The sequence below is a fragment of the Bufo bufo genome, chromosome 1 (genome assembly GCF_905171765.1).
Source record: "Bufo bufo chromosome 1, aBufBuf1.1, whole genome shotgun sequence".
In the NCBI taxonomy this organism is placed as follows: domain Eukaryota; kingdom Metazoa; phylum Chordata; class Amphibia; order Anura; family Bufonidae; genus Bufo; species Bufo bufo.
Window position 1 is genome coordinate 785,561,178 of NC_053389.1, and position 27,661 is coordinate 785,588,838.

The 27,661-nt window shown below is 42.6% G+C and overlaps 1 protein-coding gene across 1 annotated transcript in view; it reads left to right on the forward strand.

Moving 5' to 3' along the window:
• P2RY11 (purinergic receptor P2Y11) overlaps window positions 1-16,550 on the forward strand; it is a 31,514-nt gene extending 14,964 nt beyond the window's left edge. The window contains exons 2-3 of the mRNA XM_040414916.1: window positions 1,370-1,557; window positions 13,776-16,550. Coding sequence (XP_040270850.1) covers window positions 13,807-14,745 — 939 coding nt within the window. The 5' untranslated portion in view covers window positions 1,370-1,557; window positions 13,776-13,806 and the 3' untranslated portion in view covers window positions 14,746-16,550. The remainder of the gene's footprint in view (window positions 1-1,369; window positions 1,558-13,775) is intronic.
• The last annotated feature ends 11,111 nt before the right edge of the window (window positions 16,551-27,661 follow it).

Consider the following 27,661-nt stretch of genomic DNA (forward strand, 5'->3'; position numbering starts at 1 on the left):
AGAAAAAATTCTAAGTGTGAAAGTAGTTCAGACGGATCCGTCCAGACTTTACATTGAAAGTCAATGGGGGACGGATCCGTTTGAAAATTGAGCCATATTGTGTCAACTTCAAACGGATCCGTCCCCATTGACTTACATTGTAAGTCTGGACGGATCCGTTTGCCTCCGCACGGCCAGGCGGACACCCGAACGCTCCAAGCAGCGTTCAGGTGTCCGCCTGCTGAGCGGAGGCTGAACGCTGCCAGACTGAGGCATTCTGAGCGGATCCGCGTCCACTCAGAATGCATTGGGGCAGTACGGATGCGTTCGGGGCCGCTTGTGAGAGCCTTCAAACGGAGCTCACAAGCGGAACCCTGAACGCAAGTGTGAAAGTAGCCTAAGCTGGGACCCCAAAGATCCACTAAGACGACTTCAATTTGCAGAAGAATCGGCAAATGTGTGCTGTCCACATCTGTACCGCCAATCAGAGAACAAAGTCTTAATCTTGTCCGTTTTGAGGATGTAGACGGACCGATATCCGTATTTCGTTCATGTGAATGTCGCCTGAGATCGTTTTCGTGCAGTCGGTGTTTTTGGAAAATATGAAATACAGGAAACACAAGTGTTTTTTTTTGTTTTTGCTCCTGGTGTTTTTGTGCAATGCTGTCTGAGAACTGTCGGTTTGTAACTTTTTTTACCCCAGTTTTTGAAATATAATGTCATAGTAAATGACCCCCACAGTGTTCAAAACATTAAATAAAAAAGTCAGCAAAAAGGTGCAGGGGAGCTTTTGCCGGCAGCGAGGGGGTCTAAAACTGTGACAATCTATGGGGGTCATTTACAAAGACTGGCATAAAAATGCCCGTGTGACAAAGGATTGTTGTACGGTCATTTAAAAAGTCTTGTGACTTTTTTTTTTTACGCCAAGAACTGACGTAGGGATGTCCTTGGGACTGTGCGTCTAACCATTGCTGCGTACACTGAGCCGCTACAAAGGCACAAAGTTCCTATGGTTCTGTAATATGGGTCGGTAGACACCCAGTGTGGCGCCATATGGCGTCTCAGCGAGCACGACTACGAAACTGGAGATGTGTATGAGCCTGTAGATTTCTGCGTTTGGCACCAAATCGCACAGAACCACAATCTGTTCGAGTCCGACATTACCTTTCGTAACGGTCAGTCATACCCGATACCCCAAATTTGGAGAGAGGGTGAAAACAGCCTTTTTTTTTTAAAACGTATTTTTTTCAAATATTTCTATTGATTATTCTATTTTTATGTTGTTTTGTCATTTACTACACTGGTTTTATACTCAGATCACTTTTCTGTCTATAAGTTTTGGCCCCAGAATTCTCATCCATTTGTAATTTGCGCTCCTTCGGTTTGGCAGGAGGGCCCTTATGTGTACAGAGGAGGAGGATGATGAAGAGGGGGGAGGAGGAGGACGGTGAGAATACAGAGCCTGTGCTAGGAGGGGGGTGGAGGAGAGGATCGCACTCACAAACACGAGGTGAAGGAATGTGGTGACTGGAAACCCAAAAAAGCCTGAAGACCCCACAGCATTACAAGAAGACCCAGGTAAGTCATCTCTTGGGTTGTCTTAGTATATGGAGTCTAGTTACCGGTCTATTCTGACGTTTTGCTTTTATTTATTCGGCAATTGCTAAGAACGCAAACGTACAAATGTGACTTTCAATAATGCTGATCTATTGTGGCTCTCGGGCTGTTCGGAAACTACAACACTCAGCATGCTCTGACAGCCGCTGAGAGTTGTAGTCTCTCAATCACCGGAGACCCACTGTCAGAAAGGGGTATATTACAAGAAGAGCGCTCTGCTGTTTATGTGACTCTCATAGACTACAATGGAGAGAGCCGAGTCCAGAATCACCTGACGGAATGGGTGCCCAAAAAATGCGCCGCCCACCTGTGTTGCCACTGACGATACCCCACCTAATATAGTCGCCTCATTGCTCTGGTAGTCTGCTGTGTTTTGGATCTCTTTCCCACATACTACGTACCCATGTATATGGATCCAGCAGAAGACACCCCTCCCCCATTCCGCAGATTGCTGTATAGAGACTATTATTGTTTACGGTCTCTCGTGATTACTCATTGGGTGATTTCATGTTTTGACTGGAACATTTTCTATTGGATGATTGTGTGTATATAATCACCTTACATTATGTTCTGAAGGAGGCCAAATGCCGAAAACGTTCAGTACATTTCATTTGAACTGGAAATCCGCTTGTTAAATAAAATACGACACTTGAAGCAATCTAGTGGAGTACAGGAGTTTCCATTTTTTCGCCCACCTATGAGACATTTCTAGGGTACGCCATACCTGTGACACCCCTTAGTTTAGGCTTGCTTGTGGTCAGCTGGTTAATTTGTACATTGTGGTTCTATGACAAATTTTGGGGCAAAATTCAGTGCATTGGACGCAATTTCGGAAAAGTAACGAAACATGACCACCACATTGGACATAAACCCTTACAAAACTGGGCTAAGGGATAACGGGCTTAGTTGCCCCTAGCAACCAATCAGATTCCTCCTTTCATTTTTCAGAGCTGCTGTGAAAAATGAAAGATGCAATCTGATTGGTTGCTAGGGGCAACTAAGCCTGTTCTACTTTCCACCAGTCCTGATAAATCGTTGGGTACCAGGCCTCATTGGGCCCTAATTAAACGAATGAGGGCCACGATGTTTAGTCAGTCTGCGTTGTTAATGGCCACGCGGCTATTAACAATGCGGAAAAGGGGCGCTATGACCTACCTGGACATCCGCTCAGCTGTGACATGATAGCGGCGTGTGGTCATACCCTGATGAAAAGTTCTGCGACTTTCTAATCTACTGCACACCCTAAGCAATATTGAGATCTCTGCTTGCTGTCTGTGAATGGGAAAACCCCTACAGACCTAATGCTTCTCACAGCTGAGGATTTGCTACAATTGTAAAAATAAGGACAGGAAGATGTTTATCGCTCATAGACAGTATATAAGTGTAACAAACCCTCAGCTGTGGGTGATATTTAGGCCAGGATGTACATGCTGCCATTCATTGACACCAAGCAGGGGTATTCACAATATGGAAGAATTAATGCATAAAGTATATTAGAAAGCTGCTGAACTTTTCACTGTACAATGAATATTTAACAGGGTTTAAGTGTTTTTCCAGATTCCTATTCATTGACAGCAAGCAGGGTTGTTGAAAAATATTAAATGCAATTGCCAATCATGATGAAGCAGATGAAATCTGCTCCATGCCCGAGTTGTGAAGGACCTCCGGATAGTGTTCTGAGTGTGGCTGGACCATACCACTACACTGCGGGGGGGATGAGGGTGACATGGTGGCCCTTTACTTCTGGTTCTTCCTGTATGTTGTCCCCAGTACACATTGTACTTGGCAAAGATAAAAGATTTCCTGACGCTTCAGATCTTCCTCACATCCTGGGCAGACTTCCTCCAACATACGAGCCCCAGGAGCTTACACTCAGGGCTGCCAATCTGATGACTTCTAGGGAGGATGTAGGCATCAGATAATCTCATCGGGCGACCATCTTCGAGGAGTTTAAAGGCACTCCTTAAGATACAGAGAGACTATAGCGTCCTAGCTGTGTTATAAAGGGGCCCCTGAGGGATGATCCAGGGGCCCGATTCATTCTGCTACATATTGAGAGTCTATCTGAAAGTGACACAAAGTAGTTATCATGGGGCAGTGATTTCTAAAAACATCCCACCGATGAATCCTCCAGTCATTCTTCCCCTCACCAGTAACATGGCTGATACCAGGGAGCACTAGAATGCCCAATATAATAACAATTCTGGAGCGTCTATTCTTATGACTCTATGATTTGCTTTTCCTCTATTATTCCTGCTAGAAGTTATGAAAGAACTTTTCCTTTAGGGCTCATGCACAGGAGCGTGTGTGCACTGGTCCCAACCAAGTACACGCCGTTTGCAGATGCGGATCAATTCACTTGAATGGGTCCGCGATCCACAAGATACGTTCCGTGCCGCAAAGTAACAGAACATGTTTGTTTTTGGTTTTTTGTTAGTTTTTTTGGGCGGTGCGGAGGCACAGACCGAAATCCCACGGAAGTGCTTCATAGTGCTTTGTTGGGCTTCTGATCCGTGCCTCTGCTCCGCAAAAGATAGGTAAAGTCTTATCTTCGGTCATATCTTGCGGATCCTGGACCCATTCAAGTCAATGGCAGTACGGCCTGAAAGTGGCCGATGCCCGTATATTGCGGACTGCAATACGGGCACGGGGCACACGGTCGTGAGAATGAGCCCTTACATAGTGATTGAGCTTACTGTACAGAAAACCAAACAACCTGACAGAAACAAAAGCCTTGCGGCCAAACGATCTCTACAAACATCTGCCGTCTTATGCCAGCTTTACCTTGTTTACATCTGTGAAGGTGTGAGGGCCCCAGAGAGGAGGGGCCCTATGACATTCCTAGCCATTAAAAGAGCTCTTATCTTAGAGGATCCGTCACCTCTCCTGACATCCCCCATAACAATTTTGGAGTTTCTATTCTTATGACTGTATGTTGTGCAATTCCTCTATTATTCCTACAAGGAATTATTGATGAATTATTAGTAGAGATGAGCGAATTTCAAAAAAATTCGATTCGGCCGGTTTGCCAAATTTTCCGAAAAAGATTCAATTCGATACAAATTTATTTGCGGCGAATAGTGTTAAAAACAGCTATTTCCTGGCTGCAGAGAGCCTGTATAGGGGTGTAGAACACAGTGCTTTGCATTAACATGCATACGGAGTCACCCTTTAAGCATGCCTTTAATGTGCAATTTCAACACAGTGGGCTTGTGCCCCGGATGTTTTCAGACCCTAGCAATGCCCCTGCTGCAGTACCAGCAACTTGGCCAGGAGCACCATTGGATAACCACACGCGTATTGCTGTCTCTTGGCAATCGATTCGGTGATCGACTGCTGACGAAATGACTGACGAGGAGTAGGAGCATCAGGACCGGTAGATGATGGGAAGGACAGAGACACCATCCTTCAGCTGAGGTGGTGGAACCTTGACTGCCTGAAATCGGGTGCGTGCCAGTGGGTGATGCAGCGGTTGCTTCGGCAGGCTGGACAACCACATCGGAGCCACAGTTCTCCCAGGCCACTTTATGGTGACGCTGCATATTTTGATGCAGGGCTGTGGTGCCAACATTGGCACCCTGGCAACACTTCACCTTCTGCCCACAGATTCGGCAAATGGCCATGTTCACCTCCTCCGGCGGATTAACAAAAAACTGCCACACCACTGAGTAGGTGATTTTACCCCCAACACTCCACACTGATGGACTGCTACAGCCGCTGCCTCCGTGAACCCCTGCACCACTACTTTCTGGGCACGTTTGGCTCCCGGCCACGCTACCGACTTGCTGGCTCCTCTGCTGCCTCACGCGCAATCTGTCACCCAGTTCCCAATTGTGATCAGCTACTTTTTTTTCCCGCTAATGCACCCAAAAAAAGGCTTTAAAACATATAACTGCACCGCTGAACGGCTAATAAGACTTACAAATATTTCCTAGTAATACACCATTTTAATGGCTGTATCACACAGCACTTGCAGCCCAATAACAAGAACGGTTTGCTGGAATTACAGAGGTATCATTTATTGCAAACCTGAAAGCAGCAGTATAATGGCAATTTGGATCCACAGTCAGTGCAGCAAGGTGTAACAGGATTTCTCCTATTACCCAGGCTGTATACTCCCCTATTGGACACTGTTCTCCTTTTAGGCCCCTTGCAGACGAGCGTGAGCGGATTAGGTCTGGATGCGTTCAGGAAAACTCGCACCATTTCGCAAGCGATTGCAGTCAGTTGTTCAGTTTTTATCGCGCGGGTGAAATGCGCATTGATGCGTTTTTCACGTGCGTGATAAAAAACTGAATGTTTACAAACAAAATCTCTTAGCAACCATCAGTGAAAAACAAGCAAGTGCGGATGCAATGCGTTTTTCACGCAGCCCCATTCACTTCGATGGGGGCCAGCGTTGCGTGAAAAATGCAGAATATAGAACATGCTGCGATTTTCACGCAACGCACAAGTGATGCGTGAAAAACAACGCTCATGTACACAGACCCATTGAAATGAATGGGACAGAATGCCGTGCGGGCGCAATGCATTTGCATCATGCATTGCACCCGCGCGGAAAACTCGCTCATGTGAAAGGGGCCTTATAGTGTGGAATAATTCCTCCCTATCCTTTCCCTACACTTCTAATGATCTTTCCCTGAACTTCTATTCAGCCAAAAATACGTTTTCAAGTCTTTTCTACCACTGTCCCTAGCGCCTGCTGACGTCTCTCCCTGCACCAAGTACACTGGAAAATGGCTGAATCCAGGATGGTTGAGGCTATTTATAGGGCTGTGACATCACAGGGCTGGCTAGCTGCTGATTGGCTGCATGCATGGCATTGTGGGTGATCCCTCGTTCCCAGAGTTCTTTGCTCCATGTCCTAACACGTGGAGCAGCCATTTTAGGAAAAAATTTGATTTATTACCATGAAGCGTGAGAAAATTTGGCTTCGGTGCGAATCACATTTTTCCTGAAATCCAGATTGAATTCCTCTTCGTCAACTTTGATTCGCTCATCTCTAACAGTGATGTCACAGTACAGGGATAATAAAGACAGTGATGTCACAGTACAGGGATAATAAAGACAGTGATGTCACAGTACAGGGATAATAAAGACAGTGATGTCACAGTACAGAGATAATAAACACAGTGATGTCACAGTACAGAGATAATAAACACAGTGATGTCACAGTACAGGGATAATAAACACAGTAATGTCACAGTACAGGGATAATAAACACAGTGATGTCACAGTACAGAGATAATAAACACAGTGATGTCACAGTACAGGGATAATAAACACAGTGATGTCACAGTACAGGGATAATAAACACAGTGATGTCACAGTACAGGGATAATAAACACAGTGATGTCACAGTACAGGGATAATAAACACAGTGATGTCACAGTACAGAGATAATAAACACAGTGATGTCACAGTACAGGGATAATAAACACAGTGATGTCACAGTACAGGGATAATAAACACAGTGATGTCACAGTACAGGGATAATAAACACAGTGATGTCACAGTACAGGGATAATAAACACAGTGATGTCACAGTACAGGGATAATAAACACAGTGATGTCACAGTACAGGGATAATAAACACAGTGATGTCACAGTACAGAGATAATAAACACAGTGATGTCACAGTACAGGGATAATAAACACAGTGATGTCACAGTACAGGGATAATAAACACAGTGATGTCACAGTACAGGGATAATAAACACAGTGATGTCACAGTACAGGGATAATAAACACAGTGATGTCACAGTACAGGGATAATAAACACAGTGATGTCACAGTGTGGAGATAATAAACACAGTGATGTCAAAATGTGGATTCTTAATTTTCATCGGCCAAAAGAAGCATGATTGTAATTAATTGCTTTTCATGCATCTTATAGGACGAAAAATACGGTAACAGGATTGATATCATGTTAGGTAACCTTATACAGCCAGGTCCATAAGTATTGGGACAGACACAATTCTAACATTTTTGGCTCTATACACCACCACAATGGATTTAATTTGAGGGTATTTACATCCAAATCAGGTGAACGGTGTAGGAATTACAACAGTTTGCATATGTGCCTCCCACTTGTTAAGGGACCAAAAGTAATGGGACAGAATAATAATCATAAATCAAACTTTCACTTTTTAATACTTGGTTGCAAATCCTTTGCAGTCAATTACAGCCTGAAGTCTGGAACGCATAGAGATCACCAGATGCTGGGTTTCATCCCTGGTGATGCTCTGCCAGGCCTCTACTGCAACTGTCTTCAGTTCCTGCTTGTTCTTGGGGCATTTTCCCTTCAGTTTTGTCTTCAGCAAGTGAAATGCATGCTCAATCAGATTCAGGTCAGGTGATTGACTTGGCCATTGCATAACATTCCACTTCTTTCCCTTAAATAACTCTTTGGTTGCTTTTGCAGTATGCTTTGGGTCATTGTCCATCTGCACTGTGAAGCGCCGTCCAATGAGTTCTGAAGCATTTGGCTGAATATGAGCAGATAATATTGCCCGAAACACTTCAGAATTCATTCTGCTGCTTTTGTCAGCAGTCACATCATCAATAAATACAAGAGAACCAGTTCCATTGGCAGCCATGACACTACCACCACCATGCTTCACTGATGAGGTGGTATGCTTAGGATCATGAGCAGTTCCTTTCCTTCTCCATACTCTTCTCTTCCCATCACTCTGGTACAAGTTGATCTTGGTCTCATCTGTCCATAGGATGTTGTTCCAGAACTGTGAAGGTTTTTTTAGATGTCGTTTGGCAAACTCTAATCTGGCCTTCCTGTTTTTGAGGCTCACCAACGGTTTACATCTTGTGGTGAACCCTCTGTATTCACTCTGGTGAAGTCTTCTCTTGATTGTTGACTTTGACACACATACACCTACCTCCTGGAGAGTGTTCTTGATCTGTCCAACTGTTGTGAAGGGTGTTTTCTTCACCAGGGAAAGAATTCTTCGCTCATCCACCACAGTTGTTTTCCATGGTCTTCAAGGTCTTTTGGTGTTGCTGAGCTCACCGGTGCATTCCTTCTTTTTCAGAATGTTCCAAACTGTTGTTTTGGCCACGCCTAATGTTTTTGCTATCTCTCTGATGGGTTTGTTTTGTTTTTTCAGCCTAATGATGGCTTGCTTCACTGATAGTGACAGCTCTTTGGATCTCATCTTGAGAGTTGACAGCAGCAGATTCCAAATGCAGATAGCGCACTTGAAATGAACTCTGGACCTTTTATCTGCTCATTGTAATTGGGATAATGAGGGAATAACACACACCTGGCCATGGAACAGCTGAGAAGCAAATTGTCCCATTACTTTTGGCCCATTAACAAGTGGGAGGCACATATGCAAACTGTTGTAATTCCTACACCGTTCACCTGATTTGGATGTAAATACCCTCAAATTAAAGCTGACGGTCTGCAGTTAAAGCACATCTTGTTTGTTTTATTTCAAATTCATTGTGGTGGTGTATAGAGCCAAAAATGTTAGAATTGCGTCAATGTCCGAATATTTATGAACCTGATTATCTATTGAGTTATGCAAAGGTCAATCCAAAGTTCTAGATAGGATAGAATAAAATAAACCACTGGAGACTAGGACACTTATCCACCAGGCCACTGTGGCAGTGCAGTGTTGTATACATGGTGTATTTCTTATTAGGACTTTGTATTGTGAACATTATAAGATAAGACACATGGATGTTAGGTGCTTGGGCGTTTGTTATGGCGCTTTCTACCCCTCTGGTGGCCACTATTTCCTGGCTGCTGTAACCATACGCTATACGCTAGACAGAGGGAGGAGGCTCTATCCTTTGAGGGGTGACAATGGTTGTGATAGCACCCAGAGGCCTTCTGATGGCCCCGACACCTGCCATGTCACTGCCTCAATTACATGATGTAATAGGATAGCGACAAAAATCTCTATACGCTGTAATACTGACGTACCAAATTACATTGTGTTGTAAAAGCTATCAAATGATCACAGGTTCAAGTCCCCTAAGGGGACTTAAAAAAAAATTTACATTACAAAATGTTAATCTTCAGAAACTAGTCTTTCCCATTTCACACATACATGAAAAAATTAAATATTATACAGTAAATGCGGTAAAAAAAAAAAGTGCCACAATTGTCATTTTTAGTCACCTCAACAAAAATGATCTGCAAAAAATAAGCCCTCATATAGCTCCATTGGTACAAAAGTATCAAAGTTATGAGTTTTAAATATGGTGGCGAAGAGCAAATTTTTTATTTTTTTTTAAAACTTTCTAAATTTGATATCTCCATAATTGTACTGACTCGCTGAATAAAGTTAAGATGTCACTATTACCTCACAGTAAACACCATAAAAACAAAACTTTATAAGAAATTGTGTTTAAAGTTGTACAATACATTAGATGGACCCCAAAATAGTGCCATAAAAAAATGGAAAAATAGAAAAGATAGCGGTTATAAAATGCAGAGATTAAAAAACTAAAAAATCGCTGCATCCTTCAGCAGGTCACACGTTCTAGGTCTGTAGCCAACTCTGTTTCTTAGTCCAGGACACCTTACAGATTCCCTCTCTACCAGGGATGGACTGGCCATAGACCCTACAGGGAATTTTCCTGGTGGGCTGATGCCCTTTGGGCCACCTGAGCTCTCCTCACTGCCGCTGGCCGGGTACATACTACTGGGGGCACTATAGGGGTCGTTATTAGAGGAAGTCCAGACAGCATGCTGAAGGTAGGGCTGGTGCTGTGGCCCACATCTCACCTCCTAAGCCCCCTGCTCTATATCCATATTAGAGACAAATGGAAAAGGAGGACAGAAAGTGGCAGCTATTAATGGCCACCACAGAGGGGCAGATTCTGGGCACGTATTTTGTGCTGCACTGTGGTATTTGGTTCTGTGGGATGCTATTCTGTGCTGCACTATGGCATTACTAACCCTGTCTACTTGTATTGGCCCCATCTACTTGTGTTGCCCCACCTTCTTTCAATTTGGACCTGCCTACAACACAGGGGCCACTTTTAGTTTTTTTTTTTTTTTTACAGGGCCACATTAAGTTCCTAGTCCACCTCTGCTCACTCCTTCAGACAAATTCCTGAGTTACACACTTTGAAATGGCCTTCTGAACTTTGGTTCCAAGGATCAGACACTTCAGCTGCTGTGAAACTATAACTCCCAGTATGCACGCTTACTCGACTGTTCTTGTAATTCCAATTTTAGTGAAAGGAGGATTCTGGGAGTTGTAGTTTCAGAACAGCTGGGGTGACAGAGGTTCCTTATGACTGACCTAGGCACTCTGGCAGGCTCACCCTGCAAAGTTATTTTTTTTCCGAGGGCATTTAAACATGCAGTTTAAAAAAAAAATTATAAAAATTTTAAAGCCATAATGAGGTGTAGACCATAAAAGGAGGATAAGAATAAAACACAATTAATACAACTTCTGTAATTGTTTTTAGTCCACTTCTGGTTTTGGCTTAAAAACAAGAGCAACGGCACCGATTCTTGACTGAGCCGAATGGTTGGGTTTGTTTTCCTGTAATTTGTAATCACTTCTGCTTATATGTGCGGTGTGAATACCATAGGAAATCCTGTCATAATAACCAACATAATAACCAGACTGACAGAAGACAGCGTAACCAGCTTACAGGAAGTGTACCGGAAACTAACGAGCACTGCCCAACATCAACTGTGTACAGCAGTGATATACTGTATACTCTGATAATACTCACACCGCACCGTATAATGGTAGTATCTATACACTGATAATAATCACACGTATAATGGTAGTATCTATACACTGATAATAATCACACCGTATAATGGTAGTATCTATACACTGATAATAATCTCACTGTATAATGATAGTATCTATACGCTGATAATAATCACACCGTATAATGGTAGTATCTATACACTGATAATAATCACACCATATAATGGTAGTATCTATACACTGATAATAATCACACTGTATAATGGTAGTATCTATACACTGATAATAATCACACTGTATAATGGTAGTATCTATACACTGATAATAATCACACCGTATAATGGTAGTATCTATACACTGATAATAATCACACCGTATAATGGTAGTATCTATACGCTGATAATAATCACACCGTATAATGATAGTATCTATACACTGATAATAATCACATGTATAATGGTAGTATCTATACACTGATAATAATCACACCGTATAATGGTAGTATCTATACACTGATAATAATCACATGTATAATGGTAGTATCTATACACTGATAATAATCACATGTATAATGGTAGTATCTATACACTGATAATAATCACACCGTATAATGGTAGTATCTATACACTGATACTAATCACACCGTATAATGGTAATATCTATACACTGATAATAATCATACTGTATAATGGTAGTATCTATACACTGATAATAATCACACCGTATAATGGTAGTATCTATACACTGATAATAATCACACTGTATAATGGTAGTATCTATACACTGATACTAATCACACCGTATAATGGTAGTATCTATACACTGATAATAATCACACCGTATAATGGTAGTATCTATACACTGATGATAATCACACTGTATAATGGTAGTATCTATACACTGATACTAATCACACCGTATAATGGTAATATCTATACACTGATACTAATCACACCGTATAATGGTAGTATCTATACACTGATAATAATCACACCGTATAATGATAGTATCTATACACTGATAATAATCACACTGTATAATGGTAGTATCTATACACTGATAATAATCATACTGTATAATGGTAGTATCTATACACTGATAATAATCACACAGTATAATGGTAGTATCTATACACTGATAATAATCACACCGTACAATGGTAATATCTATACACTGATAATAATCACACCGTATAATGGTAGTATCTATACACTGATAATAATCACACTGTATAATGGTAGTATCTATACACTGATAATAATCACACTGTATAATGATAGTATCTATACACTGATAATAATCACACATATAATGATAGTATCTATACACTGATAATAATCACACCGTATAATGGTAGTATCTATATACTGATAATAATCACACAGTATAATGATAGTATCTATACACTGATAATAATCACACTGTATAATAGTAGTATCTATACACTGATAATAATCACACCGTATAATGGTAATATCTATACACTGATACTAATCACACCGTATAATGGTAATATCTATACACTGATACTAATCACACCGTATAATGGTAGTATCTATACACTGATAATAATCACACCGTATAATGGTAGTATCTATACACTGATAATAATCATACTGTATAATGGTAGTATCTATACACTGATAATAATCACACAGTATAATGGTAGTATCTATACACTGATAATAATCACACAGTATAATGATAGTATCTATACACTGATAATAATCACACATATAATGATAGTATCTATACACTGATAATAATCACACCGTATAATGGTAGTATCTATACACTGATAATAATCACACTGTATAATGGTAGTATCTATATACTGATAATAATCACACAGTATAATGATAGTATCTATACACTGATAATAATCACACTGTATAATAGTAGTATCTATACACTGATAATAATCACACCGTATAATGGTAATATCTATACACTGATACTAATCACACCGTATAATGGTAGTATCTATACACTGATAATAATCACACCGTATAATGGTAGTATCTATACACTGATAATAATCACACAGTATAATGATAGTATCTATACACTGATAATAATCACACAGTATAATGATAGTATCTATACACTGATAATAATCACACTGTATAATGATAGTATCTATACACTGATGATAATCACACCGTATAATGGTAGTATCTATACACTGATGATAATTACACTGTATAATGAACATGCCCCAAACGGTGTGAGTCCAGCCTTATTCAGTGATTATACGGTAATATCATCGTACTCAGTATGGCAGTGTTCACTGGTTAATAAAATAAAGAGAAATTGTACAGTAAAAATTAATTTTTTATGTGCACTGGGCGGTGTCTCTTTTTGGACATTGCCAATATTACCTGGATTCTCTAGTCATGCCCCTTGGTATTATGCACATCTTTATATGTATGACTTTTGCTTATTTGTAATTCATGTTCTTTTCTTTGGATGCAGGACTCCTCGTCATCCACAAGGGCATTGATACATGGAGTCTCACAAGTGCAACATCTCCTTCTCTAATGTCCAAGTCAACTACCTGGCTCCAGTGTACGGAGTGGAGTTCTTTCTAGCTTTTCTGGGAAATGGATTTGCTATCTGGTTACTGGTGCCTAGAGGATCCAAGAAAACCCATGCCGGAATCATTTTCTCTCTGAACCTTGCAGTCAGTGACTTGGCTTATGCCTTGTCTCTGCCCCTTCTTGTTGCCTACTACACAATGGGCAAAAATTGGATCTTCGGCCTTGCCCTGTGTAAAGTGGAAAGGTTTCTTTTCAACTGCAATCTATATGGCAGTATCTTCTTCATAACTTGTATCAGTGCCAACCGCTGCCTGGGGGTAGTGTACCCATTCTATGCCAGAGGTAAGGTAGAAAGTAAGCATGCCAAGGTGGCCAGTGTGATTGTATGGCTGATGGTGGCTACCATCTCATCCCCAGTCTTTAAATTTTCAACAATACAGACTAAACTTCATGTGACGGAATGCATAGGAACAGCCATTGATAGTATGTTGACGTCTTACTTGCCATATAGCTTGTTTCTTGCTGGATTCGGCTGTGGCCTACCTTTTGTGATCACTCTTTTTTCATACATTGGCATTGCAAGGGCAGTATGGAAAAGCCATGGACTTGAGTCGTGGGAGAAGAGGAAGGTGGTCACCATGGTCTGCATTGTGGTGGCCCTTTACTCCATCTCTTTTCTGCCTTACCACATTCTGAGGAACCTCAACCTCATGAACAGACTGAAGCCACCGTCTTGTGCAAGGTCTTCGTATGTCCACTCAGCCTTTCAGATAACCAGAGGTTTGGTGGCTTTAAACCCCTGCATTCACCCATTGTTGTACACTTCAGTCATGGACAACGTGCGGGCAAAGCTTGGTTGCTGCCGGGAACATGTAGACCAGAAAGCTGAGGAAATCAGACTGTGATATGAGACTTCCACTGGAAGTCTTAAGTTGTTTAGAGTGGGAGGAAAAAAAAGACAAGAAATCGACCCAGATGTACAGAGCTGGTCAAAGCGTTGGAAGAACAGGACATGGAAATGGTCAAGTCAGGGGAACTTATGGGGAGAAGCATCATATTAAAGACAAAGTCCAATACTTTCCTTTATCATTAGATCTGCCTAAGACAAAGTCATGCAACCAATGCCTGTAAGAGGCTTGTAAAGCCTTAGTATTTATGTATAGTTGTGAAATGTTTACACTCGCCTGAAACACAGCAGCCATCTTCTTCTAATCCTGCACAACTCCTATACTCCACCTTTTATCTTGCAGTAATTTATTGTACAGCTCCAAGGCCTCGTTCACACTGGCGTCTCTCTAAAATAACCACAGTTACTGACCCAGTGATGGCTACAGTGGATTTTTGGGGGAAATTTTAACCTGTGGTAACATCTCTAATTTGTTTTGTTCTGTGCTTTTTATGTTTTAAAGTTATTTTTATGTTATCACAGACTTTAATTTTTACTTTACGTTGAAAAGTGCGACAACATTGGGGAAGATTTACTACATCTAATATTTGAGAGCGTGTAAACCTCAGATCCGGCAGTCGAAAATACACCAAATATACCACAGTGGTTCACGTATAATAAATTTAGTCTCCATACCAGTCAAAATTTGTGCCAAAAGTTTTCCTGCTGAGCCTCACCCCATTTCTCCTAAACCATGCTCTATTGTCAAGCAATGAGCAAAAAGTGTCTAAAACACACAAAATGTGGTGCAAGGCATGCACAGCATTTCTTTTGGCACAAACTGAGCAAAGATTTTGGTGCATTTAGCTTATTAACCCTTCACCCCCAATTGCTTTAGTTTACCATTTAACTTTTTGCCATGTTTTGATGCCCCATTCAATACTGGTGCAGATTTACATTTTGCGAGGTTAGGTAGTCAGGAATTCCTTTGTAAGGTTTGGAGAGTCTGCTGCCCCCATACTTAACAGGTTCAGAGTTATTACATTGGGTACACAAGGTTCCTCAGGGGTGGGACCTATTTCCCAATTCACTGCTTTCTGTCATCAGATGCCTGTGAAGATCTCTGCTTAAAGGGGTATTCCAGTTACAATAATACTCATGGTCGCTCCATTTATTTTTATGGGAGCGCTCACCTATCTCCGGACTTTCCATAGAAATGAATGTAGCAGCTGGACACATGTCTGACTGGTCACTCCGTCCATTTCACAGGGGCTGCAGGGCCCCCATTCTTGTGATTAGTGAGGGCCCTAGTGGTAGGAACCCTACTGATCTATTACATTATTTTGGGTTTTCTTCTCCAAGGTTCACAACTTTTTCTATTACAGGCTGGTAATCTGTAAGGTCTGATAATCCAGCACCTCCTCCCAGCCCTCTATTTTGTCTCATGTTACAATTAAAACTGAGAAGTACATAAAGAAATCTATATCCCAGGATCTCAGCCTTAATACACTTCTCACTGGCCTATGTCTGGCTGTAAGACAACTGGCTGCAGTAGGAGCCTCCCCCAGCTGAATTTGGAGCAGATTAACCCTGTGTTCTCTTGCAGGATTTCTACAAAACGGTCTGCAGTAGTGGCAATGAGATTACTTGTATACCTTTAGCATCCATTTCTACAGTTAGTGTTCCTTTAAGTCCTTCTAGCATCAAAGATGACAGTTGGAAAACTGTCGCCCATAGCAACCAGATTCCATCTTTCATTTTCCAAAGGAGCTCTGAAAAATGAAAGGTGGAAGCCAGTTCTACTTTACACCAGTTTTCATAAGTCTCCCCTATTGTACAGTTGTGTTCAAAATTATTCAACCCCCACTGAATTTGAGTGTTTTGGCCAGTTTGACATTGATTTTGAGCATTTCAGTCATCTTGTTTACAATTAAATCAAAGAGGCACTTGTAAGTCAGACAAATAGAACAGAACATTTATAATGAAATAACCACAAATGTCTTTTCTGTGCTCACATCATTATCAGTTTTATTCAACCCCCAAGTGACATTCAATCTTAGTACTTAGTACAACATCCTTTTCCAGTTATAACAGCTTTTAAACGTGAAGCATAGCTTGACACAAGTGTCTTGCAGCGATCTACAGGTATCTTCGCCCATTCTTCATGGGCAAAAGCCTCCAGTTCAGTCACATTCTTAGGCTTGCGCGCTGCAACTGCTTTCTTTAAGTCCCACCAGAGGTTCTCAATCGGATTTAAGTCTGGTGACTGCGATGGCCACTTCAAAATGTTCCAGCCTTTAATCTGCAACCATGCTCTAGTGGACTTGGAGGTATGCTTGGGATCATTGTCCTGTTGAAAGGTCCAACGTCTCCCAAGCCTCAGGTTTGTGACGGACTGCATCACATTGTCATCCAATATCTCCTGGTACTGAAGAGAATTCATGGTACCTTGCACACGCTGAAGCTTCCCTGTACCTGTAGAAGCAAAACAGCCCCAAAGCATGATTGACCCCCCGCCATGCTTCACAGTAGGCAAGGTGTTCTTTTCTTCATAGGCCTTGTTCTTCCTCCTCCAAACATAGCATTGATCCATGGGCCCAAACAGTTCTAATTTTGTTTCATCAGTCCACAGAACACTTTTGTGGTTTGTCCACATGACTTTTGGCATACTGCAGTCGACTCTTCTTATTCTTTGGAGACAGCCAGGGGGTGCGCCTGGGAGTTCTGGCATGGAGGCCTTCATTACTCAGTGTGCGCCTTATTGTCTGAGCTGAAACTTCAGTACCCACATCTGACAAATCTTTTTTCAGTTCCTCAGCAGTCACACGGGGACTTTTCTCCACTTTGCGCTTCAGGTAGCGCACAGCAGTCGAAGTCAGCATCTTCTTTCTGCCACGACCAGGTAGCGTTTCAACAGTGCCCTTTGTCTTGAATTTGCGAATGATGCTTCCTATGGTGTCTCTTGGTATGTTTAACATCTTTGCAATCTTCTTATAGCCATTGCCCTTCCTGTGAAGAGAAATCACCTCTTCTCTTGTCTTCCTGGACCATTCTCTTGACTTCACCATGTTTGTAAACACACCAGTAAATGTCTAGAAGGAGCTGAGTATCACAGTCCTTTTAAATCTGCCTAATTGGTGCTTATTATGCTTGATTGCTGCTCCTTGACATCCACAGGTGTTTTCAATACCTGATTGGAAAACACTTGAATGAACCTTTGTTCTTAAGAGTGGTAGTCTTTAAGGGGTTGAATTGTGTAAATGAAGAAATCACAAAAAAACATTTAATACTGTATTACAAAAACAATTGATGTCATTTTAGTTGCATTTGGTTCTTTAAAAAGTCCTTGTAAGATTTCATTCTGAACACAATTAAAAATGTACACTAAATTCCCTAAAACCCTTTATAGCATTGGGGGTTGAATAATTTTGAACACAACTGTATTTGGCATGCTACATGTATATACTGCCATGGCCTCCGCTCTACCACTGCTATCCAGATAACGGCAGTCTATTATTCCTGGTCATCAGCTATTTCCGGCTGGGCAGCGATTGACTGTAGCCATCCCATTTAAGAAGGTTAAACAGGAAATCCTGTTGGGCTAAAAGTCCAAGCAGTCTCTTAGGCTGCGTTCACACGGGCGAGATTTCCACGCGGGTGCAATGCGGTAGGTGAACGCATTGCACCCGCACTGAATCCGGACCCATTCATTTCAATGGGGCTGTTCAGATGAGCAATGATTTTCACGCATCACTTGTGCGTTGCGTGAAAATCGCAGCATGCTCTATATTCTGCGTTTTTCACGCAACGCAGGCCCCATAGAAGTGAATGGGGTTGCGTGAAAATCGCAAGCATCCGCAAGCAAGTGCGGATGCGGTGCGATTTTCACGCATGGTTGCTAGGTGACAGTCTATTCACTGTATTATTTTCCCTTATAACATGGTTATAAGGGAAAATAATAGCATTCTGAATACAGAATGTACAGTAAAATAGCGCTGGAGGGGTTAAAAAAAAAAAAAAACAAGTTAACTCACCTTCTCCTGTTGATCTCGAAGTTCCCGGTCTCTTCTTTAATGATGAGTTGTGGGCTAAAGGACCTTTGGTGACGTCAGATCACATGCTCCATCACCGTGGTGATGTACCATGTGATTGGAGCATGTGATCTGACGTCACCAAAGGTCCTTTAGCCCACAACTCATCATACCGGGAACTTCGCGAACAAGAGGAGAAGGTGAGTTCATTTTTTTTTAACCCCTCCAGCGCTATTTTACTATGCATTCTGTATTCAGAATGTTATTATTTTCCCTTATAACCATGTTATAAGGGAAAATATTACAATCTACACTACAACTAACCCAAACCTGAACTTCTGTGAAGAAGTTCGGGTCTGGGTACCACAGTCGGTTTTTTATCACGCGCGTGCAGAACACATTGCACCCGCACGATACAAACTGAACATCGGAACGCAATTGCAGTCAAAACTGACTGCAATTGCATTCCTACTCGCGCGGGTTTGCCGCAACACACCGGGACGCATCCGGACACGCTCGTGTGAACCCAGCCTTAGTCAGACCATCACAGCCAGCCTCACACACAGCAAGAGTTTTTACCAATTACAGCCAGCCTCACACACAGCCTGTGTGGGGAAATCCCACTTGCAGGATCTGCTAGAAATTATTATTCACCAGAGAGAGAAGCTGAACAGACAGTCACTCCACTAAGAGCTGTGTTTTATGGAAGCAGAGGCCAAAATAGGTATTTAAACCAGTTATAAAATGTTCCTACTGTTAATAGTGATTAGAACTGTATACTGAACCAGTTATGTGTTTACTTACAGTTCCACCAATTGCATACAAATGAACTACTGAGCCATACAATCCAAACAAATTGCATACAAATGCGAACTGCTCATAAGCAATTGTATAGAGCAAACTGCAAACCAAGTAGAGCAAATAAACTATTGGTTAACCTTAAATAACTTAAAGTGAGAGTACAGATACTGAAGAGAGAAATATATCCACCATTTTATGTTGAATGACAAGATTGAACAGTTGAACCACCATCTTCTGCATACCGCCATTTTGTGATATCTTTTTATCACGTGTTATGTACATGGACTATCTGCTGCGGAGGCGGCAGTGTTTTATATGAAGAAAAGTTGAAGTTAATAAAGAAGTTATTTCAAGCATTTGGTGTGCTCTTTAACCACCTCCTGACCGCCTAACGCACGGATGCGTCCGGAAGGTGGTTGATTCATTCCTCCTGGACGCATCCGTGCGTCATCTCGCGAGACGCGAGATTTCGGGCATTGCCAGCCCGCGCATGCGCATCGCGGGCCGGCAAAAGTTAAAGAACAATTTCGTCACCTGCCTGCCAGCAACGATCATTGGCTGGCAGGCTGGCGATTTTCAAAAAATCCAATCAAGCCATATAACAGATCATATTAGTAAATATGATCTGTTATATGGCTTGTCTGCTCCTCTGCTGGTCCTTTTCGTCGGTTGGATCCAGCAGAGGAGCAGACTGAACTGTGAGTACACCAAACACTACACCTTAGCCCCAGATCACCCCCCTGCACCCCAATTAACCCTTTGATCACCCCTGTCAATCACTAGTGAAAGGAAAAAAAGTGATCAGTGTAAACTGTCACTTTTTTTTTTTCACTGGTATTGACTGTTAGGTTTTAGGGATAGTTTAGGCCCCTTGGTTAGGTAGTTAGCGTCAGTTAGCGCCCAGCCCACCGCACCGCAGTCACTTTTATTCGCTGATTAGCGTATCGCTAATCAGCATTTGTACTTTTATAGTATCTGTAAGTGATCAAAACTGATCACGGTCAGATCTATAATTGTATTAGTGTCACCTTAGCTCGCCCTCCACCCAAAACACAGTGTTTGCCCGATCAGGCCTGATCGGTCGCCCACACGTGCGTTCACCCACGCCCGCCCCACCGCAGTGACAAAAAATTATTATTTTTTGATCACTGCACATTCACTTTACACGCACTGCGGCGATAAAAAAATCAGTTTTGATATTTTTTATCAACCGCAGCGGCCTCCGGTACTTCGCTAGCCTCCCCTTTGTAAGACAGGCTTGCTTTTTTTCTTGGGTAGTCTCAGGGAATACCCCTAAATTTAGTAGTCCAAAATGTCAAACAGGGGGTATTCTTCTGAAGAGGCCTACAGGATTCTGACCCAGTCGGATGAGGAGTGGGAACCCTCATCTGACGAATCTAGCGGGTCAGAATATGAACCTGTGGAAAGCAGTGGCTCTCTGACCCAAAGTTCGGACGAGGAGGTCCCTGATAGCACCAGGCGTACCCGGCCCCGTGTCGCTAGACCACAGGTTATGCAGGATCCGCTTCAAGAGCAGCAGAGTGGGGCTGTCGCTGCCGGATCACGTGGTGAGGCATACACCAGCAGCGCAGCCCTCCCTGGACCTAGTACCAGCACTGCCGTACAACATGTGAAGTAGCGAGCACCAGAAGGGCAGTTGAAGCTGGTACGGTGGCACGTGCAGTAGTTACCCCGTCGCAGCCACCGCACAGACAGGCCCGTAGAGCCCCTAGAGTCCCTGAGGTGCTGGCAAACCCTGATTGGCAGTCACCAACTTCAGCCGCACCTGTAGTTCCCCCTTTCACCGCCCAGTCTGGAGTTCGGGTTGAGACAGCTCAAATCGGTTCGGCCCTGGGATTTTTTGAGCTGTTCTTGACTGCGGAGCTCTTGGACTTAGTCGTGGCAGAGACAAACCGGTATGCCACACAATTTATAACCGCAAACCCAGGAAGCTTTTATGCCCAGCCTTTCCGGTGGAAACCAGTCCAAGTTTCCGAAATTAAAATTTTTCTGGGCCTTCTCCTCAACATGGGTCTAACTAAAAAGCATGAATTGCGGTCATATTGGTCAACGCACCCAATTCATCACATGCCCATGTTCTCTGCTGCTATGTCCAGGGCACGATTTGAGACCATCCTGCGTTTTCTGCATTTTAGCGACAACACCACCTCCCGTCCCAGAGGCCACCCAGCTTTTGACCGGCTCCACAAAATTCGGCCCCTCATAGACCATTTCAACCAGAAATTTGCAGATTTGTATACCCCTGAGCAAAACATCTGCATAGACGAGTCCCTAATACATTTTACCGGGCGCCTTGGCTTCAAACAATACATCCCAAGCAAGCGTGCCCGGTATGGGGTCAAATTGTATAAGCTCTGTGAAAGGGCCACAGGCTATACCCACAAATTTCGTGTCTATGAGGGAAAAGATCAGACCCTGGAGCCGGTCGGTTGCCCTGACTACCTGGGGAGCAGTGGGAAGACAGTCTGGGACTTGGTGTCACCCTTATTCGGCAAGGGGTACCATCTTTATGTGGACAATTTCTACACAAGTGTGGCCCTCTTTAGGCATTTGTTTCTAGAACGGATTTGCGCCTGTGGCACCGTGCGACCTAGTCGCCGGGGCTTCCCCCAACGGCTCGTTACCACCCGTCTTGCAAGGGGGTAGAGGGCTGCCTTGTGTAATGAAGAACTGCTCGCGGTGAAATGGAGAGACAAGCGTGACGTTTACATGCTCTCCTCCATTCACGCAGACACGACAATCCAAATTGAGCGAGCAACCCGTGTCATTGAAAAACCCCTCAGTCCACGACTATAATTTGCTCATGGGAGGGGCAGACTTCAATGACCAGATGTTGTCTCCGTATTTAGTTTCCCGCAGAACCAGACGCTGGTATAAGAAGGTGTCTGTATATTTGATTCAATTGGCGCTGTATAATAGTTTTGTTCTCTACAGTAAGGCTGGGAGAACACGATCCTTCCTCAAATTCCAGGAAGAGATCATCGAGAACCTCCTGTATCCAGAAGGTTCCGTGGCCCCATCCACCAGTGTAGTTAGCCATCTACACGAGCGACATTTCCCCAATGTCGTTGCTGGTACCTCAATCCAACCGTCACCCCGAAAAAGATGTCATGTCTGTAGCAGGAGTGGAATAAGGCGTGACACCCGCTATTTCTGTCCTGACTGCCCTGACCACCCTGCCCTATGCTTAGGAGAGTGTTTCCGGAAGTACCACACACAGGTACACCTAGCATAGGGATCACATCTCACTAGGACAGGCACACAGGGCTATTAGGGCCCATTCACTCACAGCTGCTGCAAACGTCTCCTTTCACATGGGACAAAGTGCATAACGTACTTCGCCACATCTTTGGGCGATTTGCGCTTTGCACATTGACCCATGGGGAAGGAGAGGTTTGTTCTATAAAAGGTAAAAAAAAAAAACACCAGTAAGCAAAAAGGTTAATGTTCAGTTCAAAAAGTTAAAGTTTCTATGTTCTCTTCCAAAGTTAATAAAATTATTGTGTTGCGGCCTGGTTTTTTCTTTTTTTTTTTTACCTTCCAGGTGGACCAACCGATCGACTAGCTGCAGCACTGATGTGCATTCGGACAGAAGCATTGCGCTGCTGTCAGATTACACGCAAGTCGGTGTATGCGGCGCTGCAAGACGAGATTTCTCCTCTGCAGTAAAAGATACGTTTGCCGAGGCATATGAGCTGAGGAGGTGGCGGTGTTCATATACTTTGGCAAACACTTTGTATATATAAAAAAAAAAAAAATCCCAGCAATGATTTATTCATCCACATCGATTGATGTGAATGGAGAAATCTGGTTTGCCAGGGCATACGAGCTAAGTGGGTATGGATGTTGGGCGGAGCTCCTATGTCCTGGCAGACGCCTTTCCCCTCCTTTTCCTTTTTTTGGCAGAGATTTTTTCATCCACATTGATCGATGCGAATGAAGAAATCTGTGCCATTCATTTTTTCTTTCAGCCCAGAGGCTGAACGGAAAAAAAAATCTCATTACCCGTATGCTCAATATAAGGAGAATAGCAGAAACTCCTAATGCTGGCCATACATGTAATGATTGCGGAGACCCTCAAATGCCAGGGCAGTACAAACACCCCACAAATAACACCATTTTGGAAAGAAGACACCCCAAGGTATTCGCTGAGGGGCATATTGAGTCCATGAAAGATTGAAATTTTTGTCCCAAGTTAGCGGAAAGGGAGACTTTGAGAAAAAAAAATCAAAAAAATCAATTTCCGCTAACTTGTGCCAAAATTTTTTTTTTTTTCTATGAACTCGCCATGCCCTTCATTGAATACCTTGGGGTGTCTTCTTTCCAAAATAGGGTCACATGTGGGGTATTTATACTGCCCTGGCATTTTAGGGGCCCCAAAGCGTGAGAAGAAGTCTGGTATCCAAATGTCTAAAAATGCCCTCCTAAAAGGAATTTGGGCACCTTTGCCCACCTAGGCTGCAAAAAAGTGTCACACATGTGGTATCTCCGTATTCAGGAGAAGTTGGGGAATGTGTTTTGGGGTGTCATTTTACATATACCCATGCTGGGTGAAATATCTTGGTCAAATGCCAACTTTGTATAAAAAAAATGGGAAAAGTTGTCTTTTGCCAAGATATTTCTCTCACCCAGCATGGGTATATGTAAAATGACACCACAAAACACATTCCCCAACGTCTCCTGAATACGGAGATACCAGATGTGTGACACTTTTTTGCAGCCTAGGTGGGCAAAGGGGCCCACATTCCAAAGAGCACCTTTCGGATTTCACAGGTCATTTACCTACTTACCACACATTAGGGCCCCTGGAAAATGCCAGGGCAGTATAACTACCCCACAAGTGACCCCATTTTGGAAAGAAGACACCCCAAGGTATTCCGTGAGGGGCATGGCAAGTTCCTAGAATTTTTTATTTTTTGTCACAAGTTAGTGGAAAATTATGATTTTTTTTTTTTTTTCATACAAAGTCTCATATTCCACTAACTTGTGACAAAAAATAAAAACTTCCATGAACTCGCCATGCCCATCAGCGAATACCTTGGGGTCTCTTCTTTCCAAAATGGGGTCACTTGTGGGGTAGTTATACTGCCCTGGCATTCTAGGGGCCCAAATGTGTGGTAAGGAGTTTGAAATCAAATTCTGTAAAAAATGACCTGTGAAATCCGAAAGGTGCTCTTTGGAATATGGGCCCCTTTGCCCACCTAGGCTGCAAAAACGTGTCACACATCTGGTATCTCCGTATTCAGTAGAAGTTGGGGAATGTGTTTTGGGGTGTCTTTTTACATATACCCATGCTGGGTGAGAGAAATATCTTGGTCAAATGCCAACTTTGTATAAAAAAAATGGGAAAAGTTGTCTTTTGCCAAGATATTTCTCTCACCCAGCATGGGTATATGTAAAATGACACCCCAAAACACATTCCCCAGCTTCTCCTGAGTACGGAGATACCAGATGTGTGACACTTTTTTGCAGCCTAGGTGGGCAAAGGGGCCCACATTCCAAAGAGCACCTTTCGGATTTCACTCATTTTTTACAGAATTTGATTTCAAACTCCTTACCACACATTGGGGCCCCTAGAATGCCAGGGCAGTATAACTACCCCACAAGTGACCCCATTTTGGAAAGAAGAGACCCCAAGGTATTTCGTGATGGGCATAGTGAGTTCATGGAAGTTTTTATTTTTTGTCACAAGTTAGTGGAATATGAGACTTTGTAAGAAAAAAAAAAAAAAAAAAATCATCATTTTCCGCTAACTTGTGACAAAAAATAAAAAAAGTTCTATGAACTCACTATGCCCATCAGCGAATACCTTAGGGTGTGTACTTTCAGAAATGGGGTCATTTGTGGGGTGTTTGTACTGTCTGGGCATTGTAAAACCTCAGGAAACATGACAGGTGCTCAGAAAGTCAGAGCTGCTTCAAAAAGCGGAAATTCACATTTTTGTACCATAGTTTGTAAACGCTATAACTTTTACCCAAACCATTTTTTTTTTACCCAAACATTTTTTTTTTATCAAAGACATGTAGAACAATAAATTTAGAGCAAAATTTATATATGGATGTCGTTTTTTTAGCAAAATTTTACAACTGAAAGTGAAAAATGTCATTTTTTTGCAAAAAAATCGTTAAATTTCGATTAATAACAAAAAAAGTAAAAATGTCAGCAGCAATGAAATACCACCAAATGAAAGCTCTATTAGTGAGAAGAAAAGGAGGTAAAATTCATTTGGGTGGTAAGTTGCATGACCGAGCAATAAACGGTGAAAGTAGTGTAGGTCAGAAGTGTAAAAAGTGGCCTGGTCTTTCAGGGTGTTTAAGCACTGGGGGCTGAAGTGGTTAAACCTACTGTTTCCATAGAACGGCGCTAGAGAAATTACAGAGTAATAGACAGCCTGGTTAGATTAAAAGTCAGAGATATCAAAATTCTTCTAATGCCACAGCGCAAAAGGCACTTCATAGTGCTGCGCCTGCCACACCATTCACTAAAACCAAATCTAAAAAAATTGCTCACAAAAGGAGCACAGACACAATGCACAAACGAGAGTAATATATCCTCAATTTATCGAATAGATAATCAAAAATACATAATCAAAATCATAAAATGTGGGACAAAACATCAGAGACACTATAGGGTAGCTGTACGGAATCACTGACCCCTGATTCCGATACACCCGAAAAAGATGTCAAATATGGAGGGGGGGGGGGGGGGGGGGGGGGTTGGGTTGGGACGAGCTGTATTACCCTTAGCAACATATAAATCGTCACATATTCAAAAAGAAGTGGATGTCCATAAAACCCTCAAACTATATAATAAAGTAGCTACCAAGATAGCATATTGGCGAAAAACTCCCACCCAAAACACAAACCCACCTATAGACATGATCGGGGGTAGAGGGACAAAGGTGGCCAAAGAATACCTCGACGCACGTTTCCCTTCGTCAGGGGGCCCATGAAAATTGTGGGATACACACAAACCACATCCATATTTTACACACCACAAAACGGATATGGTCGTGTGCAGGAGGCCTAAGACTTATAAACTCTTATCCGCTTCCTGCTACTTTATTCCACTGTGGATTTAACCTGTGCAAATCCACATCAATCCCGGCTGCTGTGGACCTATCCTCCTCCAAGGCTGGTTTCACACACAGATTGAGGAAAAAGTCACTTTTTGTGGCATTTATGCAGCTGGATGTTACATTAACCCCTTCCTGAGGCACCGATTTTCTATTTTCTTTTTCTCCCCTTCTTACTCCCTGCCTTCCCAAAGCCATAACTTTTTTATTTTTCCATTCACATAGCCATGCGAGGGCTTGTTTTTTGCGGGACAAGTTGTATTTTCTATGGCACCATTTTACATAGCAGACGATGTAGTGGGTAGACGTGTCATCTGTGAAAATCACTGACAGAATTCCGACGCCATCCTTGTGGTCTTCACAAACTTCAATGGGCATGCACCAAAGTAATGCATGTCTCCTTTGTTTATTCCACTGAGCCCCGTGGTTTCACACTTTTTTTTAGAGGAGGTTTCTCAGCCAAAGCCAGAAGTAGATCTGAAAGGAATAAAGGAAGGATTCATACTTCCTGCTGGATCCACTTCTGGCCTTGCCTGAAAATCCTGCAGGCAGATCTACCTTCTCTATAAAGGCTGTGGGGCTGTAGCCTTAAGGCCTCCTGCACACGGCCATATCAGTTTTGCAGTCAGCAAATCACGGATCAGCAAAACGGACAAATTCTATAATTTGTGGTCCGTGTGCTGTCTTTTTTTTTTTTTGCAGACCCGTAGAAATGAATGGGCACCAAAATAAAAAAAACGTATCACTGTCAGTTAACACCAGGGTAAGGCCTCATGCACACGACCAATTTTTTTTGGTCCATGTCCCATCTGCATTTTTGGCAGATCGCACATAGGCCAAAAATCTGGTGTCTGCATGAGGCCTTACCCTGGTGTTAACTGCCAGTGATTTGGCTTTGATACCAATTTCCAGTAAAGCTCTAACATGCGGGCACCACAGGCCTATAGAATATTCAACCGATGTCCCTACAGGCGGATGCCACATATCCGCACAGATGAGCGGTGGTG